Raw genomic sequence first — 16868 nt, 5'->3', positions numbered from 1 at the left:
CTGCTACAATTTTTTAGATGCACCGAGTAGCAGGTTAAAAAATTGCTTCAAAGTAATGTTGTGCGTTGGTCTAAATTGGCTGTGTTCGTGTCACTGTTTTATGTGCATTCTGTAGCTTTATTGGGAATTCAGCAAAGTACAACATGCAAGTGCAAAGAGATTTGCAGAGAAACAAATGCATAAAACAATAATGTTAACCACACTAGCTGTGCACAGTGCTAGCACTTATAAGGATTTTCTTATTGTTGCGGGGAGATTGCCACCAAAATAAAAGTAATCCAGTGACTTTTTATTTCTTGCATTGTTGGGTATGCATGTGTTCAGCAGCAACAGATAATTCAGAGTGTTTTGTCCATTTTGTTTGAGGGTGTGCCAAACTTGCCTCCATGTGGGCAGTATAACAGTCTGCTGTGTAGTGGCACAGATAAGTAAGAGAAGAAAATCCTGAACTACAAGTGTTTCAAACCGTTCAGAAGCACTATTTTCCATGGGAGGGAATAACTACATTTGTCCTCTCTTACTTTGAAAACCTTTTACATTTACAAAAAAATGCCATGTAACAGACTAAAGGGTTAGAGGAGAAACTCAAAAAGCATAATGTGAGCACTTTAAGTTTTCCCTACTGAAAAGAAAACCTAATGAAAGAGGATGAAACTAAATATCTAAATCAGTTGAAAGCACAGAGAATAAAAGGCAATTCTGGCTCTAATTTAAGATTAAAAGCTATATGAAAGGGGATTTCATCACAGCACTTGAAAGGAAGTCTTCAAAATTCCTTCCTCACAGCCTTCAATGTACAAACAGTATGAAAGGAGAGTTATTACTCTTATACTGTAAGCTTGCAATGTGTCCATTACGCAGAATAATGTTGTATTCAAGGACTGTAGTCATGCTGGATGATTTAGCCCTTCAACAACAAAGAGCATATTCTATATTTACTGATTAACATTTTCCATTACATACCTGGACTTCATTAATTGATTCCGTACCTGGTTTTATTACATGTCAGTGTATCGTTTAAATCAGCTTGCAGAGACTTGTTTGACATGCAGGGAATTGATGTTTAGTCTGCATGATGTCTTTGTCAGAGTTAAATTATTTCTGTTGCAGATTTCTGTGAGAACTGCCTGATTATTATCCCAACTTTTCACTGCAGAAATCTGCCAGACTTGGCTCTCATAAATCATATTCCTTCTTTTGACGTTCATGTTATCTTGTTGGTTGTCAAAAAGCTTTAAAGTGTGAGCTTTCCTTAATGATTTCGAACGCGCGAGTCTTCAAATTAGCCCCGGTGTGAAATATACACCATCTTACAGCGATGACAAATTTCCTGATAAAATCCCCAAAACGCTAAATGTATCTTGTGGAATTTTCTCATAAAAATAATTTTCTAACATTTGATATTATTCACCAAAGTACAGTCTTGGCTAGCAGTCTTGAGTCACACCTCATTTCTTTCTATTTTGCTAGGAAAATGGAAAAATAGGTTCAGCGGTTTATTGAAATGTGCACATGCATATATAGAAATTCAGTATTAGGAAGAAGCAGAGTTTGCACCAATCTACAAAGTTTGTAAAAGTTCATATTTCAGTATGACTATCTTCATTCTTCAACACACATTTTCAAAAAAAAATCCCTTAGGCGAGTTTTCTTGTTATTTCTTCAAGTATTCCTCAGGAATAGTTTTCCAGACTTTCTGAAAGTCATTCAAAGCTCTTCTTTGAATGTTGCCTGAAGTTTGCTCTTTAACCCACACTGCTTGAACAATGTTGAGGTCCGCTATCTCGGTAGGATAATCCATAACTGATAGTGTTCCATTGTGTGTTCTTCTATCCAGGTATGCCTTTACTGCATTGGCAGTGTGTTTGTTTGCCAGCAATACTATATAGAATACTATATGTTAATTATAACATTAATTTTGAACAGATCTTGAACAAACAGTGGCTGAAATGCAGACCTAAACCGTGACAGTGTCCACCATGTTTAAAGACTACTATAAAACACTCATATTAGTACCTCTTCATGTCCTGTGTCAGGTCTTTGTTGGATTTTTGCTTTTAGATACTCTTTCTCTGCTGTAGATAGTTTTGTAGACCTGGCACTTTTCCTTTGTCCTCCATTTCTCCAGTTTCCTCAATTTTCTTGAGGAAACACTGCACAGCATGTCAAGATTTTCAGCTAAGAGCTCTTTGCAAATCACCTTGTTGGTGCAAAAATACTATTTAACGCCTGTCAAACTGTGTTATCTTTGCCATTGTTTGTAGATTCAGCTAAAGAAATGGGAACAAATCATGTGTTTATGGAACAGGCTGCTTGTAACAAAGTGCCTAAAGATACAATTTAAAACAGTTTTTTCTGCGAAGCTGTCTGATGCAACACCTTTTTTTTATTTGAATGATTGATAGATCAGTATTAAGAGGCTTAACAAACAAAAACAAAACAAAAGCTACACTGTAAACTGTCAGTTACAAAGACGAGAATCAGTGAAAAAGCAGCCAATGTCCAGTTTAAATTAACTTTAAAATAAATTCAGAAAGCTTTGAGAACTATTGCTCAAGAACACTTTAACAAATACAAGAAAGTCTGGGTAAAAATGTAAAGGAATTAGGCTGTGCTAAAGTCTTTTGCACAATATTGTACGTTATGTGTATTCCTGAGGCCAAACAACTTTGTTCAAGAAATGTCCTATAAGGTATGGGTATTTCTTTTAAATATTTGCACAACTAGCTTTTAAAAAATATGTTGCAGTGACTTTAGTTAGCAATCTTGTGTTTCTTTACTATAGCAATATTTCCTAGTAATCTATAATCTTAATCCTTTTTAGATGTAACATGTCTGTAATTTAGTCCACAGCAAAATATCTACCTCATACAGAAGTGCCATGGCATAATAATCGAATGCATGGAGACATCACAGTGATGTCTGTCTTTTTTCTGTGCACCTGTGTTTTGCCTCTTTATGTTTCGTTGCTTTTTGCATGCAAACTCAGGTATCAATTCTGCCACACAGCATGGACACCCACTCATACAAAATGCAAGCTCAAATGTAGTTATTTGGCAGTCTATAGTAACATTAGTTTTGTAGCTGGCTAGCAGACATGTTATTCAATTCAAGCAAATCAACAGTTTACATGCCGTGTTTTGGGTAAATGTCTAAGTCACATAAAGCTCCCCTGACAATACAAATCCTATGTGAATAGTGTTGTCTGCTCTTTCCTTTGGCTTTATTGGAACCAGTAGCTGATCAATAGAATCAGCAGTGTGATGTCATACACTAGCCTTGCTTTCACTTTATTGGCAAACTAATCATTGAGCCAAATGTATTAATTTGCTTCGACAGTGGCTTCACCTTCACTAGCTGATGTCATCCTTCACTGCACCTTTTTTGTATTTCAGCTGTTCCTTCTTGTTTTTACAGCTTTCATGCAGCATGCATTTGTATTGCCTACTAATAGCATGTTTGTCAGCAGTGATAATACATATCCTGTCTCTTGCATACTTGTTTCTGTGCATGTGAGTCCTCAAGCTACACGATTGTTGCTAAATTACATATCATTCTTCATATAACTACACTGCATGCACAATCACTTGGCAGGTTAGTATTCATCATATAATAATTTCTATGCACACTATTCAACTCCAAAACATATAAGCCTAAAAGCTTGTTGCTGTTTATCATTTTCAGGTGATGTTTCTGTAATATGAGAGGGAGCAGGCTAAATTGATTCACACTGTTTATTAAGGTGTTCATAATTACTGGACAAATTAATTATCTCAGGTAGCCCATGACGAGATTTAAATAACAGGGAAATATCAAAAACCATGCAGTGACTTTTAGATGTTTGCAAAACCTCTTTGAGTGACTAACAAATAATGAAGTGTTTTGTTAAAAATGGCACAAATTAAATGCAGAAGAATGTGGGTAACCCCTCCAGTTCTGGCTGAACAAGAACAAGATGAAATGACAGTGACTGTTTTTGGAGCAGACGGATGTGTCCGTGGCTGGATTACTAAACACAAAGTGCACCGGGCGGAGGTGGAGGTGGAAAAGGGGTCCTGGTAAGAGCTGCTATAATTAAGGATGAGCTATTTGGACCTTTTAGGGTTGAAGGTGGAGTGAAAATTCCAAAGTTACAAGGAAGCTTTTCTAAGATTCTTTCTTCACATTGTGATACAGGAAGAAGTTGGCAGTATTTAAGAAGGAAAATCAGGAAAATCCTCTATCACATGCATACAAATCCTTCAACTGCTAGCCAGGGAGGCCTCAAAAATGACTTGGCTGTCTTCTTCACCTGTCCTAAATGCTGTTAAAAACCTTTGATAAGTTTTGATGCTTAAACAAAAGTTGATCTTAACAAAGGGCCAAAGAAAAAACAGACTTTTCCTGCCTTAATTCTACTGGAAACACTCCTCAGAGATTGTGGTCCATACTGACATGATAAGCTCACACATTTGATGCAGACTTCTGCCACATCCCAAAGGTGCTGTACTGGATTAAGATCTGGAGACTATGGAAGCCATTTTTTTATGTTCAGGAAACCAGTTTGAAATAATTTGAGTTCTGCCACTCTGCTGGTCAGCGACAATACTCAGGTAGACTGTGGTGTTTAAATGATTGCCAATTGGTACTAGGGGGCCCAAAGTGTGCCAAGAAAGTATCCCTGACACCATTACACCATCAGAAGCTTGAAGCATTGATACAAGGTAGGATGAATCCATGCTTTCATGTTGTTTACCCCAAATTCTGACCATACCATGGGAATACCCAAGTACTCTCAATTTTTTAAATATTCAGACCAGCTGGCACTAACAGCCATGCTCCATTCAAAGTTACTTAAATCAAATTTCTCCCCAATTCTGATGCTCAGTGTGAACATCTCTTCACACCTAAATGCACTGACTTGATCGGCTGATTAGATATTTGCTTTAACGAGCAGCTGAACAGGTGTAACTAATGAAGTGGCTAGTGAGCGCAATTGTAGAGTAATTAAAACGTAGCTTCCCCCTTGGAACACAAGTGATGAGTTGCCAAGTTATCTGCAATTTAGACTCCACAGTCTGGAGAGCAAATTAAAGTTTTGGAAATATTTATATAAATACTGAAATTGTATTTTCAAAAATAATAGGCAGATGTTGCAGCTAGTTAGAGCAAATTAAATTAAAGCTGACTTCAAAGCTTTAACTTTTATTAATATTTATTTATATGCATGTACACTGCTGTGCAAATTTGTATGTGACTCAGCATCTTGCTTTCAAAGCTGGGTTTTGCTACTTACCACTCAAAATACTTGGCGTGGCTGCCTGAAGCCTAAGATACAAACAAACAAAATAGACGCCCGCTCACTACTTGCTAAAAGCACCGTGGGGTTACTTTTAGCAGTGATTAATTTTATCTTTTTATCCAGCATATTTCTGTAAAAATTAGCTCTACAGTTACTACTTGAAAGCCCTGCTTTTCAGCCAAACACCACCCTCTGATTACATTACACATTTAGTCCTTTTATAATCTGAGCTGCAATGAATGGCAGTTTTTAGTGTAGCAGTGTTTTTTAACGCAGCACTTTGCAGGAGCAACAAAACCTACATTAGCATGAATGTAGACTGTGCAAGTAGATTTTCATCCCTTAAAGCAAAAGGCTGCCCGAATGGTAGAAAATCAATCGAAAAAAGTATGGTATACTCTGGAGTCTTCTAAAGAATAAGTGATTTGCAGTTAATGGGCTAAAACATCCCAACACTCTGCTATGGGGCTTTCAAATTTGTCTCTAATGGATTTTTTTCATCAGACATGAAATGTTTTTTGTTTGTGTCCAGATCCACTGATTATGGGAGCACCTACACCAAACTCAACGACAAAGTGGGTTCAAGGACAGTTTTAAGTTACCTCTACGTCTGCCCTACCAACAAACAGAAGGTTAGCATTTACCTGTTGCTTATTACATCTTCCTGGCGTGAAATTTATTATTATTTTTTTTTAAATGTTGTTCTCTCTCTCTCTCTCACCTACACATACATGTATATGTGTGTGTGTGTGTGTATAAATACACATCATCTGGCCCTTTGTACTTTAGATAATGGTGCTTAGTGACCCAGAAGTAGAGAGCGCTGTTCTCATCAGTTCAGATGAAGGGGCGAGCTTTGAAAAGCATCCCATTAACTTCAACATCCTGAGCCTGCTCTTCCATCCCGCGCAGGAGAACTGGATACTCGCCTATAGTCATGACAGCAAGGTATCTTCTGAGTGAATCCACAATGAAACTTAAAGTGGGAATAAAATAATGTTCGATGCTCAGTAACATCTTATTCCTGAAAATTTTACGCGTGATGAAGATCAGCCTGTTTTTGTCTTGCAGCTGTACAGTTCGGTGGACTTTGGGAGAAAATGGCAGCTTGTTCATGACAACGTGATGCCAGGCAGATTCTACTGGTATGATTATGTCGACCCCCGTATTTCTTTTTAACTCCTTCTGTACAGTGATTGCAATTTGCATCATCAGAGTGTTCACGACTCTATAGTCTTAGAGGGATCCTGTGACCTCTAGTCAAAAGCAGATCTCACACACAGCAGTCGAGCTCGAAACTGATTATATCCACGTCACGTAGACCTGAAGGAATATGTTTCTTTGTCCATAGCACAAACATGACATGCTGTTTTTGTTGTCGCTGTCATTTAGTAATCTTGACTGTGCGGGCACAAGGCAGTGAATATTGATGTGAGGCCGTTTATCCCTGTTTGTCATAGTATGTGTCAAACCCAGTGGGTTTTTTGCTGGGAAAGAAAGGACATTGGTTGGAGGACATCCTCTCCACATGCATGAACAGTTAGATGTTTGATAAATAAGAAGAGCGCAGCGGGTGAAGCAGCACTCGAAACACTGCATTATTTGTCCACTTGAATACTATTTCTTCATGCACATTATGCCAAATAGTTATTTTTCAAAATAAGGCCGGAGCCTCCTACAATTTTGTAAAAACACACATTTGCCATGGTATGTGTTTATGGGAATGGGGGATGTTTTGCCAAGCCCCCGCCATGCCATACTACTCTTCTTTTGCCGTTTCCTTTGTTGTTGGTGAATTGAGATTAATTGCCGCTGGTGGCACAGATCGTACATTGACCGATCTACAGGAAATAAAAACATATTGTTATGGGTTTCACAGAATAGTGATGTCCATCTGAGCATTTTTTTCCTTTTCTTGCCCACCAACCTTTTTCCGCTCCTCTTTATTTTCTCCTCCTCTTCTTCTTTCAAGGGCGGTAATGGGGCTAGACAGAGAATCAGATGTGGTCCACATTGAGACGCGCATCGGAAAAGGCCGTGAGTACTGCACTCCAGTTTGCTGCAGTAGCAAGACCCACAGGACCCCTTGCCTCTCATTTAGAGCGAGGTCACGGGCAAGATGAGACCTGTTCTTCTGTTCAGATTGGTCCCTGAAGTCTAGTAAAGCAGAATAGGTGTCTCCTGACAAAAACGGAGAATTTTAGTGGGCTGATGGATGTTTCTTCTCGTTAATCTCCCCCCTGAGTTTCATAGACAAACCTCAGCTTCCCCTTTCTAAACAGCGTGGTCTATTCTGTCAAACCAATTAAAGGAATCTCCTGCATTAGAAATGATGCTCATATTCCTCCTGTGGTGAGAAAATGTGTATCAGAATTACCATACAACCTCTCCTTGTCTGGCACAATAACATCTTGAAATTTACTTTGTCGTGTAACGCTGCCAGAGCTTTGACTCTAATAGTCTTGAATCTAATTTGGATTTTAAAAGTATTTGGTGACTAGTGTCAGTGTTTGACTGTTACACAAGCTGAAAATTGTTCCAGAGCGATGAACTTGGAGTGGATTTTGGATTTACATACTGTATAGCAGCTCCACTGCATACAAAGTACTGTTTGAAGATAAATGGTTGTAATCAACTTCTGATTGATTTCCTTTTGTCTCTTTCCAGGTGCTCAGTATGTGAAGTGCAGAGCCCAGCGATGCACAGAAGGCAACAGACAGTACCTCTTCCCTGGACACGTAGACACCAACTCACTCGTCGTACAGGATGAATACGTTTTCACACAGGTTTGCATAGTAATAGATTACTTTCATCGATTAAACTAAGCCAGTCGTCGGCATCTTTTCATGCAAAGGTTGCTGTCTATGTGATTTTTGATTTTCTTTTTCTTTTTTTCATTGTCGTTTGTTTTTATTTTGCTCTCATGTGCACCCAATTCATCCTTTTCCATCAAAACCCATGTAATAGCTTTCTCCAACACACCTGTTCCCCACTGGCCCGATGTGTGTTTTGATTATGTTTTGTCTCGTTCATGTCAAGGCACGCTCAGTCTTTGAGTTTCCACACAGACATACTCCATGCCTGAAAAAGGAACTGTGAATAGACAGGTTGGTGTCCGTATTATCATTCACTCTGACTTTGACTCCAATTAGACAGCCACAGTCAGGGTCATTATTAGAAAATTTAATTTTCAAATGCCCTCCACTGTCATTGATTTCCATCCACAGCTATGCAATTTTCTCTTGCTGGTCAGGCTTGATGCATTTTGGTCATCCTTGACTGTACTAACTAAATTTGGGGAAAATAAAAAAATCAAATTATACTACTTTTCTGTGGCTGCTTTCATTTTAAATAAACACCCCTAAATATTTTCTGTTCATTTTAATTTATTTATTCACAGATTTAATCTTTTGATATGATATGATGTTGCAGCAGCAATGCTAGCAGTGACCTAGTTTCACTTTCAACACATTTAATCCACTGACTTGATTGGAATGGCTACAGTGTAAGAATGAAACTGTATGAAAAAAAAAATCACAGTGTGATTCAGAAATGGTGATTCAATAAAAAGCCCAAATTGCATTTAGCTGAGATGAGATTGACCGTCAAGGCTGAGGCAGACACGAGGAAGATGCTGGTGAAAATAACTGGACATACAGGGAGTGTCTACACGGAGATCTGGTGGCACAGATGACTTTCTTGTGACTTTCATTGTTTGGGGCAGTTGGATTTAACTTGACAAAGAGTAATGAGGTTATCGATTGGGCTACAACGAAATAAGCAGTCTTCAACACCTCCAAAGTCTCTTGGGAGGGAAGGAACAGCCAAGTGCAACATCCTCAAAAATGTGGCCTGGGAAAATGCAGCTCATTGATTTTCGATAGATTATTCCATTAGGGTCCTAATGTAGTTTGTTGGGGGACAAACACCATCCTTCTAGTTGATTAGAAAATAAGCAATCAAGTAGTGTTGCCCTGCCTGTAAGTGGAAGGGAAAGTGGTAGTGCATTAAGATCTCCAAGAAACACTGTAGATAAAGCCAGCACAATTTTCAGTGCCTCTTAGCTTTAGACTAATTGAGATAATGACAGTAATTTCTGTTGTGCTTAATTTTTGTCTGCTTTCAACACTCTGGAAAGCAGTGTTCATATACCACCTTCGATAGAAGTCTAGGCATGCCCTCTTTTCACAACAGAGCGGGGTGCTGTCCAACTCTCATGCATTGCTGTACAAAATATTAGGTACTATAATTTGTTTGATATCTGTGTGTCGTATAGTACAGTCGAGGAGGCTTTTGATTGGCTCCAGATTCAATTTGTAGCATTATGGCAAACTTAAACATATAATCAGAGAGAGGTTGAATTTAAAATTCGATACCCAGAAAAATATTTTTATTATATATTTATATTTTTTACATATGCAGATGTTACTATTTTTATTTTTAAAAATAGTGCTTTATGCAGATGTATTCAGCTTCAAACCTGTTTATTTTACGTCTTTCAGGTGATTTAGAATCATGTTTTTATTGTCAGTCAGAGCTAGACTGCTACTCTTTCTATCTGTTTCCCAGCTTCAGTCTGGGACTTTTACAGAAACACGAGTTTTTCAGACACAAATAATTGCTATCCTGTTACAGATAGGCAGAACTGATGAGGTTTGCTAAAGATAAGGTTTTAAGCATTGTTTTACTGTTGACCATAGCTGCTAGCTGCTAGCTTATTGATGTGGGTAACTAGTGTTAGCTAAACAGCTGACGTTAAGATCTGTTAACAAGTTCAAATTTATGATAACTGTTCAATAATAAAGTGCTGTTGGAACAGGAGCTTCACTGACCTACTGAAGAGTGGGACATCAGTCTTTCAGATGCTTTCCCAAGTTTGTTATGCTATTCATGTGTTTAGCTGCTAGTGAGGGGAGGGGCTGTGTGAAGCTCTATGTCACCTGAAGGAGGCATAGGTGACACTATTGATATCAATACTGCATTAAAGGAGTATGTAACCTGATAGTAATTATTAGTATCAATTAGCATGCACGTGCTATTTTTTTGACAACCCTGCTGAGTACATATGCTGCCTACTGAAAAAACAGCAAAAAAAAAAAACAAGTAAGTGTACCATTGCATTTTTTCACAATTTCCACTAGGAGATGGTTTGGTCCAGGATTATACAAAGAGATATAATCCCCAATGAAAGAGAATCCATAGGAGCAATGTTTGACATGTTCGGCAACATGCTTTGAATAACCTTGTACCTTGAAAAAGTGTTTGCAAGCCTAGGAGAGTGCTGTTTTAAAAGAAAACGATGGCCACAGTAAAGGGATTTTTTTCCTTTTTTTTTACGGCATTTTAGCTACTGATGAAAACGACTTTCACTTTACTTTCTGCACCTTTTTCACTGTACTGTATGTCTTGTAAACACCTCCCATCTCAGTTTGGTTTTCATTTGTCTGATGGTCTACATAGGCTTTTCTATGTAGGAGAAAATCATACCAACAGCAACGGCTATAATGGGAATGTGCAAATAAATTCCACTGAACTAAATTTCTTTTCTTTTTGTATTACTGTGAAAAAGTAACTTTCAAATATGATGTATCTTCTTGACACAGGGGTATATACAGTGCATGTGATCTGATTACAGAGTGACAAAGCTTTTCTGCCTTCATTGCAAAGGTAACCAAGTCAGGACGAGCCAGCTACTTTGTCTCCTACATGAGAGAATCATTCAAGCGGATGAAATTACCTAAATATTGTCTGCCAAAGGTGAGCAACAGAAATAACAACTCCTAAAAGTGTCTGATATTTAGGAAAAAGAAAAGATATTGTTATTGTTTCAAATCACCTTTGTTGCTTTTTGTTTTAAGAGTTAGGTCACATGACTTTTATGAAGAAATGTCACATTTAAGCCTTTTAATGCCATCTCTTCTGAGACTATTTTGTGTTTGTTTGCCTGCATCTGTCATTCTCACCCATTCTGTCTTTCCATCTGTCCATTTTTCTCTCGCACACATCCTACTACAGGACATGCATATTATCAGCACAGATGAGAAGCAGGTATTTGCTGCTGTCCAAGAGTGGAATCAGAACAACACTTACAGCCTGTATATCTCAGACTCTCCCGGGGTCTACTTTATCCTTTCATTAGAGAACCTGAGAACCAGCAGAGGACCTGCGGGTAATCTACTAGTGGACTTTTATAAGGTGTGTAGTTAGCCTTGTTTATGGACTGATGTTGGCACTCCACCACTTACTCCCTTTCCTGTTACTGTGCTGGAGAACTGTTAATTTATGAAGCTGTCGTTATATAGTAGGTTTTAATCCATTAACATTAATCCTAATAATACATTTTTATAATGAAAAATCAGAATTTTGTTGGCAGTATATTTTGTCTGAACAGCTACTAAAATATGGTGCATCGTTACACAGTAAACTATTTAAAGCTGTTTTGAATTATTAACAATAAAACTTTACATATTTTGCTCATGATGCTGTACTTTTAAAGAACATTTTTCAAAACATGAAATATCCTTTCATAGAGTTGTTTTTTTTACAGTGCCATGTATTTTCAGCCTGCTTCCACTGAGGTTCAAAAGACGAGTCAATAATTATAGATTGATTTTCTAAACTAGAAGTGAAAAGGGCTTTGACAGTAATGAATGCATTTTTGTTGTTTTCCTTCTTAGGTTGAGGGGATAAATGGCATGTATCTTGCCAACAAACTGGTGGATAATTACATAAAGACTTTCATCACATACAACAAGGGGCAAACATGGTCCTTGCTGCCAGCTCCTGCCACTGATGTGGCTGGAAATAACCTTCACTGCATTCTGGTGAGCTTGAGCCTTTGGGCAGGAGTGAATGAATGCTCTTATTCATGCAAAATTAAGCCTATGACATGAAACATTCCTCAAATGTTTCAGCCTCATCAGCTGTGTTTTGGATGTTCTTGGAGACGAAGCCATTTTTGCACCAGGCCAGGTGCCAGCCTCAGCATCAACTTGTCTTTTTAGTCCCCTAAATGACTGAAAAGATGCTTTGTTGGAATATTCTTATTATCAGTTTAAGTCACAGAGTGTCATTGCATTACATTTTAGGGGTCTAGACTTTCCATTAACCTCTGAAACTGTAGTCAAACAGGACTAATGAAAGTTAGATTGCACTGAATTACATTATGTGGCTGTGGTGTTTTTCAGCAGGTATGATGTTCACCTAATCCAGTCAATATGTTCTTCAGAGACCATTTAAAATCATGTACATTCCTCAATTAATAGCAGGCTATAGTCTTTCTGTGTGTCTTACAAATGACCACTATGCTCTCTTCTGTTTCCTGACCCCCTCCTCCAACTTCAGCCGTATGAAAAGCCTTATTGATGTTTTTCGGTACGCTTTATTCGGGGAGATGAGTGAAATGATTTGAATCAATTTTGCCATTTTTATCAGTGCATCTTGGGGAATTTTAATTACATGCCTTGTTTGCTTTAGAATGAAACAATTCAAATGCCCTCTGTGTCCCCTCAGCCATTTCTTTTTTTTTCTCCTAGCAGAGGAGATGAGAGGAACAAAGTATCTTTGTTTTATAAATGGTGTCTGAAAATGTTAACACTTTTCGCTCAACGGGAAGAATAGTTTGAAAGCCGAACTAATTATAATTGCTGCTGTTAAGATCTGAGATATATATTGTTTCAACTTGTGCTGTATTTGAATCCGTTTTGTTGACAGCCATTTTGCTCACTGCATCTTCAACTGGAGATGTCAGAGAATCCTTACACATCCGGACCAATCACCAGCAAAAAGTCTGTTCCAGGAATCATTGTGGCTACAGGTAGAGTTACATTAGGACATGAATTTAAGGTGCTGTGCAAAAGGCTTGAGTCTCCTCTCATTTTTTAAATAATTTGATAGAAAAATAGGAGATAGATGCACTGGAGAACTGAAACATGTGCACATTTATATGGAAATTAAATATAGAAGCACAGAGTTTGTACAGTTCATTTGAGCTTGAAAGTCAGTAGTTGATTTGAACTTCAACAAAGTCTGAGCTCTGTTAGGCAAGCTTCCTTATCATTTCCTTAAGTATTATAGAGGAATTCTCCTCCAGGTTTCTTCTTTGGACGTTGGCTGCCTTTTGTTCCATTCTCTGTCAAGATGATCCCACATGGCTTCACTAATGTTGAGGCCTAAGATTTAGGGAGGCCAATCCATGGCTGATGGTATTCCACGGTCTGTTTTTTACCCAGGTATGTTTTTTTTATAATGACAGTGTGTTTGGGATCACTGTCATGCTGAAAAATGAAGCCGTTGTTTTCCAGACACTTTGCGGATGGTGTTGCATGGTGAATTGAAATGTGTACTTTTCTGTGTTCATAATTTCATCAGTTTTGAGAAGATCCTCAATGCTGTGGTAAACCATTACAGAGTCTCCACCATGTTTTACAGATTAGTATAAGACACTCAGTGTAGTACCTCTCTCCTGACCTCCTCCATACATGTTGATAATATTGAGAATTTGAGGAGATGAGAGGAATTTGAAACAAAAACTTCATATCACTCAATTTCACTGGTAAGTGTCATTGCTATCCAGACCCATTCAGGTGTCGTGTAATTTTGACAAACCTCAGGCTTTTCTCCCTTTTTCATTTACTACTTTATACCTGTCAAAATGTGTTATCTTTGACATTTTTTGTAGATTCAACTAAAGAACTCAGAATAAATTGCATGATATTGTGACAAAATTGCTAACGATAATAGTTTAAAATTGGTTCCTTGCTTCCACTGATGTGGAGACACAACGGTGGTTCATGTTTTGGGTAAGATATTTGTTTTATTGCTGAAAATGGTCAGGCACAAAAACTGGACTGAAAAGGAGAACGATTGCAGCCAATGTCCAAAGGAAATCTATGAAATACCTTCAGACAGCCTGGAGAACTATCGCTGAAGACCCCTATAAAAATTGCAAGACAGTCCCGTATCCTCTGCAGCCAAATATAAAGCAATGAGCCATGGCTCAAGACTTTTGCACAGTATTGTAGCTATTCATTGTTTTTCAGGTAAATACATTGTAGCAGTTCAGCTAACACACAATTAATCACACAGTGCCCTCTTTATGTCATTGAAGTCAAATATGAAAACTTCTCAGGCTAAATCTGATATTTCAGGTGAGATGATTAGATCAGGCTAAATCGTAAACTGTCATTTTCCTGCAGTGGAAAATGAGAACGTACATAGCTTCTGAGTGATTTCTATCAGCTGATTGTGCACATAGGTGAGTTATGAGCTATAGTGAGTCTTTGCTATGTAAATGCTGACTGAAATTATGCATGTTTTTGGACTCAGGGAATATTGGAACACAGCTGTCCTCCGCCAACCTTGGGATGTTTATAACATCTGACGCAGGAAATAGCTGGAGACAGGTGACATCCATGACACGCTTTGCATGGTTACCTTAAAGAATGGTGCTGCCTAATAAAATGAGCAAATGTGTCTCTTTTTCAAATTTACGATTCAGATTTTTGATGAAGAGTACAACGTTTGGTTTCTTGACAATGGAGGAGCTTTGTTGGCGGTATTGCAAGCAGCGGCGCCAATTCGACACTTATGGTAGGTATAAGCTTCTTCAGTAATCTCTAATCCCATAAATACTGTAGATAGAAACTGTAGGTGTTGGGGTTGTAGTGGGAAATTACACGAGTGCAATTTTGTTTGGGGGGGGGGGTGCTGCATATGATTATATTTAATGTTTTAAAATGCTGATGGGCCAAGTTTGCATGATTATTGTATCGGTGCTGCAGCTTCAGAACCGTCAGAGTCATTTCCAGCGGAAGAGAGTCTGTTACAGCTTTGTACTCGTAGTTGGATATGATGGTTTGAGTGCTTTTATGTAAATGAGGAGTAGAGCAGGGTGGAAATATGAGACTCAGAATGCCCTCATAAGTCCCTCATATTGTGGGAGCTCTGTAACACTATCTACTTTGATGTCCCTGCACACTACAGCCCTGTCAAATGTGATTAAGCTCCGAGAGAGGTGATTTGAAACCCCCCAAATCTATTTCTAATGTTACAACCTGAGTCATATCTCTCTTTTCTGTTGTCACCTTCAAAAATCTACCTGGGCCAAGGAACATTTGTTCTATTGTTCAGTCTGTTGTCAAGATAATTTTTCACATTGAAGAGAATTCAAGGTGCTTCATTTTTCACCCGCGGCAAAAGCTAAATGAACTCAAATCTTTTATCATATTTTATCATATTTCTTTGTTCTTGCTTTTTGTTTCTGTAACCTGTATTCGTCCACTGACAGTTGTTGTCTTCCTTTACGCAGGATCAGTCTAGATGAAGGAAAGAAATGGGACCGCCACAGCTTCTCCTTGGCTCCTCTGTATGTGGATGGAGTTTTAATGGAGCCAGAGTCTGACAATCATATTATCACGTAAGGAGACACATGGGTAGCGTCCAAGAGGAATAGAACAATATCAAATCTGAAGAATTAACTCTTGTGTTGATATAAACAAGGAAAGGTTCAACTGATTAACTTAGACTTCTAATCAAGAGGAATTTTATGTTGCCTGTTAACATTAATGACAGACTTCAGATTGCAGGTGCTGAATATGATATCAGAAAACTGCGTGTCTATGTCTCAAGATAATCTTGCTTTTCTTATGCATCATCTTTCAGTTTCTTTGGGCACTTCAGCCATCGGTCAGAGTGGCAACTGATTAAGATTGACTACAAAGGCCTCTTTAGCAGGAGATGCATGGATGGAGATTATCAGACATGGTACCTGCACAACAAGGTAACAGGATTATTAATCACTTCTGATTTATTAACGATTCGAGCGCGTGTTTGCACATTTGTTTCTTTCAGACTTGTGAAAAAGAAGACAAGCTTTTTTTCTTTCCTTCTTTGCGATATAGGGAGAGCTCTGTGTGATGGGTGAGAAGCAGATCTATATGAAGCGCAGGCCAGGCAACCGTTGCATGCTGGCCCAAGACTATTCCAGGATCTATTCCTCAGAGCCATGCCCCTGCACAGCTTATGATTTCGAATGGTAATGGCTTGTATTCAGTGTTCCTAGCAGGGAATATATTGTAACTCACTTTTTTTTTTATCCCCAGTGACTCTTAATTTCTTTCATCACATGTTTACCAAACAGCCTCTCTACTTTGAACATCTAATTCAGTTGTGTGTAATTAGGGCTGTAATAAAAGAACAAAAGTATCAGTTTGCAGAACTTCATAAGGCTTAATATCCCTCTTACACGGCATATTTACAGAATAACCAATATGACTCTGTTCATCGGATATAATTATAGTTTGAAAAATATGGATCGGAGTTAAGAACTTTTCATCGCGCTGCTGTGATTTGCATAATGTCAAGTGACTTATTAGAATTCAATTAATAATGGATCGTTAAATGAATTTTAAATATCTTTTATCCATCTGTCTGGAATTCTGTTTGATCCCACATGTCTGACAATCATGTCTCTAGTTATGGTCTTAAAATATGCCATGAAGCTCCAAATGCAAAGCATTTGCCCCACTACAAAAGCGTGGATAGCTAGATTACTCTGAGTAGCAGTGTTTATCATTTCATGAAGTTT

General features: G+C 38.1%; 1 protein-coding gene across 1 annotated transcript in view; it reads left to right on the top strand.

The window, feature by feature from the left end:
• Positions 1-16868, top strand: part of LOC146655518 (VPS10 domain-containing receptor SorCS3-like) — a 50561-nt gene that overhangs the window by 20105 nt on the left and 13588 nt on the right. The window contains exons 3-16 of the mRNA XM_085427303.1: positions 5814-5913; positions 6071-6229; positions 6353-6426; positions 7254-7318; positions 7949-8067; positions 10949-11038; positions 11297-11476; positions 11959-12105; positions 12995-13097; positions 14609-14685; positions 14781-14872; positions 15591-15698; positions 15944-16061; positions 16183-16316. Coding sequence (XP_085283429.1) covers positions 5814-5913; positions 6071-6229; positions 6353-6426; positions 7254-7318; positions 7949-8067; positions 10949-11038; positions 11297-11476; positions 11959-12105; positions 12995-13097; positions 14609-14685; positions 14781-14872; positions 15591-15698; positions 15944-16061; positions 16183-16316 — 1566 coding nt within the window. The remainder of the gene's footprint in view (positions 1-5813; positions 5914-6070; positions 6230-6352; positions 6427-7253; positions 7319-7948; positions 8068-10948; positions 11039-11296; positions 11477-11958; positions 12106-12994; positions 13098-14608; positions 14686-14780; positions 14873-15590; positions 15699-15943; positions 16062-16182; positions 16317-16868) is intronic.

The sequence above is a fragment of the Rhamphochromis longiceps genome, linkage group LG13 (assembly GCF_057381845.1).
Source record: "Rhamphochromis longiceps isolate RC_006_pf linkage group LG13, R_longiceps_female_GT1.1, whole genome shotgun sequence".
NCBI classification, from domain to species: domain Eukaryota; kingdom Metazoa; phylum Chordata; class Actinopteri; order Cichliformes; family Cichlidae; genus Rhamphochromis; species Rhamphochromis longiceps.
This window is presented reverse-complemented; position numbering and strand designations above follow the sequence as displayed.